The following is a 7,281-nucleotide window of genomic DNA, read 5'->3' on the forward strand; positions in this document are numbered from 1 at the left end:
GCAGCGGGCTGGGACGAGACGGGACAGCCGGGAAGGGTACCGGGGATCGCGGGCCGGGGCCCGGGCGTGGGCGACATGGAGCGGAGGTGGGTCTTCGTGCTGCTGGACGTGCTGTGCTTGTCGGTCGGTAAGAGCCGGGGGTCCGGGCGCGGGGCGGGGGGTCCCCTTCTGTCCCCGGCGGACACGCCCCCGATCGCCACGGCCGGGGGGCCCGGGGCCGCGCCCCGCCTTCTCCTCGGAGCCCCCGGGCGCGGAGGCCCCGGGCAGCCCCGGGGAGAGGCCGCCCCCCGCCGCCGCCCCGGCTCGCAGACTTCGGGAAGTCGTTCGTCCGAGGCCCGCGGGACCACGGGTGACTCACGCGGGCGGGCGGCGGGCGCGGCTCCCCCGACCTCGGGCCCGGAGGGCGGATCCCGGCTGCGAGCAAGGTCCAGCGCCCGCCCCTGCCGCCCGGGGCCGAGCGGGGCGGGGCGGGGGGGCGGGGGGGGCCGGGCCCGGGGAGCCAAACCTGCCTGGCAGGTTCGAGATGGGCGGTGGTGGGGGGGAGAAGGGGGGCGCGTCCCAGCCTCACTCCCCCCTCCTCTGCCCCTCCTGGGCCGGGAACAAAGGCCGAGTGTTTGGCCTTGGCCAGCCGGACAATGGCCCCAGAATTGTACTCCAGGACACTGGGCCGGGGTGGGCAGCTCCCTCTTGGCCTCCAGCCTGAGCTGGCATTTTTCTAATTTTTATTATTTGAGCCCTATAACCCAGAACAAGTCATTTCACCTTTCCTTCCAAGCGGTTTGGTCCCAGAGAGGTTGAGTCACCTGGTGGCTGTCACAGTCCTGCACCCTGCCCGGTGGTGGTGGTGGCAAATCTGAGTTCCTAAACCTCACAGTCAGTGTAGGTTTTCTAGGTACCAGGAGGAGTGGGGAGCCAGGCAGGCTTTGCCTGTGGGCCAGTGGGCTGAGCTTTCCACGTGGAGGAAGAACCAAGCTCCTGCCTAGCTCCTGTTCCCATTGGGGGAAGAGTCCCTGGAGGAGGGGGGCATTATCCTGTGAACCCCACTGTGAAACCTGTGCCCCATCTGGCAAGTGCTGGGCACTCCTTGGCCCATCCTACACACTGGTCCCTACCCTGTTCCTCTGGCCTTCTGTCCTCTCCTTCTGTAGACTCCACTCCTACCCAGGATCCCCTCACTCTCCTGCTTCTGAGCCTGCCTTTAGTATCTTCCTTCAGCCCAAGCCTGGAAGGCCATGTGTAGGGGTGAGGCCCTCCCATGATGCCCTCCTGCTTTGGGGACCTAAGAAAACGCCCTGCCCTGGGGTAAAGGTCACCTGCTGCATTTCTCTCTGGAGCTGTGTCCCCAGCCCCATCCTTGAAATTGGCACCTGCTTTCCTGCCAGGCTGGCTTCACAGGGCCCAGGCTCCAGAGCGCCAGCCTGCCTGGCGCACTGCTGACAGCCTGATTACAGTGTTGTGCCCAGTGTGTCTGTGCCTCAGGGGCATCTTGAGGCCAGGCAGGGTCTGTCTGGGCCACCTTGTGTCTGATTTCTGGCCTGGTGTCAAGGTAAATTTCCCTGAGGGAAGCATCTATCTCCCTGCACCCTCCTGTGTACTGTGGTGCTCTATGGCCCAATTAGCCTTCCTTATATTGCTAGATGTCCCCCCTAAATCACCAGGTCTCACAGGCTCAAATGTGTAAGATGAGTCCTGCCAGGCCTCACACAGGCAGGTCACAGGTGTCAGACTGTGCTGCTGATGCTGGGGGCCCAGCAGGAGGGGAGCTTTAGTAAGGTGGGAGGGAGGGAATTTGAGAGCCTTGCAGGTGCAAAGGCCCTGGGGTGGGTGCTGGCCACATTTCCAGGAACAGAAAGGAAGTCAGAGAGGCTGGAGGGGAGGAGGCGTGGGGTGGGGAGAGGATAAGGTGTGGATGTGGGTAGAGCCACTGGTTGAGTTTATCTGGACTGTAGGTGACCAAGGAGCCTCCTGAAGGCAGGTGGCAGACTTCATGGCAGGGGATGGGAGCAGAGTGGGTAGATGTGTGGGTCCTGAGGTGCCCCTGGGGACAGCCTTGTGTGGTTTCCCACAGCCGCTTTGCCCTTCATCATCCTGACCCTGGTGAACACCCCTTACAAACGGGGCTTCTACTGTAGTGATGACTCCATCCGGTACCCGTACCGCCCAGATACCATCACCCACGGGGTCATGGCTGGGGTCACCATCACAGCCACTGTCCTCCTGGTAAGGGCTTGGGGGAGGGGCAGGATGCCCCTGGAGAGAATCAGGGAAGTGGGTTTGGGGTGGGGACGCCACCTCGCCCTGTCAGGCCAGGCCCGCCCTCCTCCTCCCGTCCTGCAGTGGCTGCTCCTTCTGCAGGTGTCGGCCGGCGAGGCTTACCTGGTGTACACCGACCGCCTCTACTCACGCTCCGACTTCAACAACTACTTGGCCGCTGTGTACAAAGTGTTGGGAACTTTCCTGTTTGGGGCGGCGGTGAGCCAATCACTGACCGACCTGGCTAAGTACATGATCGGCCGTCTGCGCCCCAACTTCCTGGCTGTCTGTGACCCGGACTGGAGCCGGGTCAACTGCTCGGCCTACGTGCAGCAGCTGGACAGAGTGTGCCGGGGCAGTGCGGCTAACGTCACTGAGGCCAGGTGGGTGGCCAGGTTCCCGGAGTCCCCAACAGCCAGGAGGAGGTGGGGAATTTGTGCCAGTCAGAGGGTTTGAACTCAAAGCCTGGGTGCTGTCCCTGAACCGCTTTTGCATACGTTAATGCTCTCTATTTGAGCTCCAGCTCCACTTCTGACTGTTTTGGTTTGTTGGTTTTTTTTTTTCTGCTGGTGATTTGGAGATTAGAGGCTCGTAGACTTTTTTTGCCTAGGTTGGCTTTGAACTGCGATCTTCATATCTCAGCCTCCTTGAGGAGCTAGGGTTACATATATGATGGATGCTGGGTCCGCTCTAGGAGGAGCAGAATGGAGGATGTGACTCTCTTCCCAGTGCCCTCTGGCTGCTGTCACTTCTGGCTGGTTTGCACCACTGTAGCCCCACTGTGGCTTCCTTGCCCACCACGGTGCTCCTTGCTCTGGCTCTTCTGCTGTCTCTGTCATCTTTTGCTGTATCTGGATTGTCTGTGTGGGGGGGGGGAAGGGAGCAGTACTAGGGCTTGAACTCTGGGCCTGGGCGCTGTCCCTGAGCTCTTTGTCTCAAGGCTAGCGCTCCACACTTTGAGCCACAGCTCCACTTCTGATTTTTTGGTGGTTCATTGGAGAGAAGAGTCTCAGGGGGGCCGGGAGATTGGCCTAGTGGTAGAGTGCTTGCCTAGCATGCATGAAGACCCAGGTTCCATTCCTTGGCATCACATACCTAGAAAAAGCCAGAAGTGGTGCTGAGGCTCAAGTGGCAGAGTGCTATCCTTGAGAAAAGCCCAATAACAGTGCTCAGGCCCTGAGCTCAAGTCCAGGACTGGCAAAAAAAAAAAAAAAAAAAAAGAATCTCAGGGACTTTTGTGCCCGGGGTTGGCTTTGAACCACGATCTTTAGATCTCAGTCTCCTGAAGAGCTAGTAGCGTGAGCCAGTGATGCTCAGCACCCTTGCATTTTTTTTCACTCAACGCTGGTTCCCTGTCACTTGAGCGCCACAGTTCCATTTCCAGCTTTTTGCAGATTAATTGGAGGTTTGGAGGACAGCAATGGTGTGGAGTTGCTGGGAGCCTGGCCTTGCTGCCCCATGCCCCCTGACCCCTCTGCCCTCTTTTCCTAGGCTGTCTTTCTACTCTGGACATTCTTCCTTTGGCATGTATTGTATGGTGTTCCTGGCGGTGAGTTTCTGTGCTGAATGGCGAGCTGGGGAGTCCCAGGTTAGGGGACCCCTTCCCTGGGTCACGGAGGGAGAAGGGATAAGGTGGTGCTGGGCGGGTTCTCTTTGCTGCTATCCTCTGTACTGGGCTGGGACTGGAAGGTCAAGGGCAGTGCCCAGGCTGATGCCCCTTTCCCACAATCCCCCAGCTGTACGTGCAGGCGCGGCTCTGCTGGAAGTGGGCACGGCTGCTGAGGCCCACAGTTCAGTTCTTCCTGGTGGCCTTTGCCCTCTATGTGGGGTACACCCGCGTGTCTGACCACAAGCACCACTGGAGTGATGTGTTCGTCGGCCTCCTGCAGGGGGCGCTGGTGGCCAGCCTCACTGTGAGCCCTGGAACCCCCCCCCACCCTGTCCCATTAGAGGCCTTCAGGACCCCAGCCCACCCTAGCCTTACCTTTCCCCTGGAGCCCTATCCCTGCTCAGCCTCCCTCCTCCCACCCTTCCTCCTGTCCTGCTCACTGTCTACCCACTTATTTCATGACAGACCCCCCCCCCCCCCGCCTTTTATTCCCCCTCAGGTCTACTATGTCTCAGACTTCTTCAAATCCCGACCCCCGCTGCCCAGCCAGGGAGATGAAGAACTGGAGCGCAAACCCAGCCTGTCGCTGACACTGAGTCTTGGTGAGGCCGAGGCCAATCGTTATGGGTACCCGGCCTCTTCCTCCTGACCTGGGACGCTAGGTGGTCATCTGTGAGACTGTCCTCTGGTCCCCAGTTCCTGGACAGGCAGCCAGCATGAGCTCTGGATAGGATTCAGCGTCTTAAGCTGACAGCAAAGGCAATTGGGACTGGACCATAGATTTTGGGGTGCCTGCCCAGCCTTGTGCGTTCAGTGCAGCCTGTCTTCAGTTCCCTTAAAGCCCCTCTTTGTGTGTGTGTGTGAGGCAGGGTGAAGGAAGCTCTCCAGAGGACGATGGGTGCTGCTTCTGTAAGATGTGAAGTGTATTTGGGGTTCACTAGTTCACTGAGCGTCTCAGAGCACCTGCTCTGCTCTGAGGGTGTTGCTCATTGCAGAGTAGACTCGCTCTGGAGGCTGCCCTGCCATCCACTCCACAGGTCACTGGGGTAAGGTCACTGGGTGGGTCTGCTGTGGCCCCATGGCTCCCTTGAGGACCTGCAGTGACCCCTGGAGCTGCCCTGCAGGAAGCTAGGCTCACCTTGGTAGTCTGGGTTGGGAGGTGCAGGTAAGGACACACACTGGGCTTTGGGCCTTGGGGTTCACTTGAAAGAGCCACAGGTGGGTTTGGGTATGGATTCCTTCCCCTCTGATTGCTCTTGGTCTTTGCTGACACCCCTGCCTCTGTGGCCTCTGATGGCCCATCAGCCAGGCCATCCAGATGGCAGACCCCCCCCACTCCATCCCCCACGCCAAAGGCACCTGCTCTGCCCTTTGCTGGTGGCCAGTGGGACTCAGAGTTACTGCCTGTGGCCTATGCCCCCAGTTCTGACCCTCGTGGCCATACACAGACTCTTAGCATGGCCACGGCTTCTGAAGAGGGTCACTGCGGGCTGGTGGCTTCTGTTTCTCAGAACATTCAGAGGTTACTTTTTCCAAAACGCGAGGGGAGAGTCATAAATTTTTGTTTTTTAAATCACATACCTTTGTGGTGGGTCATTTGTTGTTGTTTAATTTTTGCTGGTATTTTATTTGTACCCTGAAGCTGGCTTTATTTCTTGCAAACCAGGAAGTCTCAGATCCACAAAGCTTGTCAGGCTCAAGGGGCTTCCTTCTGAGCTCACACTGTATTTCTGGCAACAGAAATCGTCTTAATTCCCTGCCTGCCAGCATCCTTCACATAGCCTTCTGCCCCAGCTCCCTCCCACAGCTCACCTGAGGAGAAAATGGACTTAACCGGATCCCAAGGAGGATCAGGAAAGAGTCTTTTCTGGAACAGGAAGCTTGTGTGTGTGGGAACGGACACATCCCCGTGTGTCCAAACTTGAGTTGTGAGTCTCTCCTCATCCAGTGAGACCAAAGGACTCCCATCGGTTCAGAAGCAACAATAAGCCCACGTGTGGCCATCATCTGTTTCTCAACACTACCACCCCTCAGGTGATGGCCGGTCATCTGTCCAGCTGCAGCTAGGACTGTCAGGCCAATGTTGCTGGAACCACCCTCAGCCCTGAGCTTCCTCCTTGGTCATGTTCCTTATATATTTGCCATCCGCCTCCTCCCTCCAGGGCTCCTTGGTTCTGGATTCTTCTTGAAGTTGGGCCCAGTTCCTTCCCAACTCCAAGATCCCATTCCAGTGGCCTCTCTACCTGTCCTAGCATTCCAGAATAAAGTCTCTTCCCAGGGTTTACATATTGCCACCTGTTTCTTTTTTATTCGGAACACTGTAAAGCAGGGATCAATTGCCAGCCAGCCTTTGGCACCTGGGAGATGCAATAAAGATCCTCTGTAACCTGCTCATCCCTGCTGGCAGCTGGTTGCAGGATGACAACTTCAGAAGGGCAGGAGGATATTTGTTTAAAGCACCCTTTGTGCTCTCCTGGCACAGCAACCTTGGAAAAGGATCCACACTTTCCTTCAATCCACTGCTAATCACCTAGCCTGTGTTTATTGACGGGACTGATATAATAAACTGGAAGAAGAGGAACCAGGGAGAAACTTGGACCAGAAAGGCCAAAGGGCTGGGTGTTGTTGGTCCACGTCTGTCATGCTAGCAACTCAGGAGGCTGAGATCTGAAGATCCCAGTTCAAAGCCAACCTGGGCACGAAAGTCCAAGAGACTTAGTTCCAATGAACCACCAGAAAACTGGACGTGGTAGAGCACTGGCCTTGAGTGGAAAAAGCTCACAGACAACGCCCAGGCCTTGAGTTCAGGTCCCAATAATTAAGGCCACAAGGAAGTGGGCATGGCATTGGCAAGGCTGGGTTGAAAGGTCACGGAGGCTCATTTAAGGGTAGGGGAGTGGCTGGGAGGGAAGCCGCCCAGACTGCTCTCAAGTTCTTCTGTTTCTCCTGTTGCATGAATTACCAGGTCACATGCCTCCAAATGGGGTTGATACTGAGCCCAGATGACCTTAAACCAGTCCCACTTGAATGGGGGTTCATTTAGGGAGCAGGGGATGGCTGTTGAGTATATTTATCCAGCTAGCCGCATAAGTTTTTTTTTGTTTGTTTTTTTTTTGGGTCTTGGGGCTTGAACTACAGGGTTGAGTGCTGAATGCTGTCCCTGAGCTTTATTACTCACACTAATGCTCAATCACTTCAGCCACAGCACCACTTCTGGCCTTTTCTGAGTAGGTTATTGGAGGTAAGAGTCTCATAGACTTTACAGCTTGGGTTAGCTTTGAACTGTGATCCTCAGAACTCAGCCTCCTGAATAGCTAAGGTTATAGACATAAGCCACCAGTGCAGTGGTCCAAAATTCTTAGGGAGTTGTTACACCCCGAGGCCACCAACCTCTGGCTACTGAGCTTTGACTTATGTTA

General features: G+C 56.8%; 1 protein-coding gene across 2 annotated transcripts; it reads left to right on the forward strand.

Moving 5' to 3' along the window:
* Plpp2 (phospholipid phosphatase 2) lies at window positions 1-6,142 on the forward strand. Of its 2 annotated transcripts, none has more exons than XM_090339892.1 (6): window positions 1-127; window positions 2,069-2,220; window positions 2,356-2,636; window positions 3,745-3,841; window positions 3,990-4,166; window positions 4,362-6,142. In XM_090339892.1, exons 1-6 carry the CDS (start codon window positions 76-78, stop codon window positions 4,509-4,511), a joined length of 909 nt encoding a protein of 302 aa, XP_090196018.1. In that variant the 5' UTR covers window positions 1-75; the 3' UTR covers window positions 4,512-6,142. The 2 variants fall into 2 exon arrangements, with proteins under 2 accessions (XP_090196018.1, XP_090196024.1); XM_090339898.1 differs by having other exon boundaries at window positions 3,745-3,802.
* The last annotated feature ends 1,139 nt before the right edge of the window (window positions 6,143-7,281 follow it).

Source organism: Megascapheus bottae, chromosome 1, assembly GCF_031878675.1.
Source record: "Megascapheus bottae isolate mThoBot1 chromosome 1, mThoBot2.hap1, whole genome shotgun sequence".
NCBI classification, from domain to species: Eukaryota; Metazoa; Chordata; class Mammalia; order Rodentia; family Geomyidae; genus Megascapheus; species Megascapheus bottae.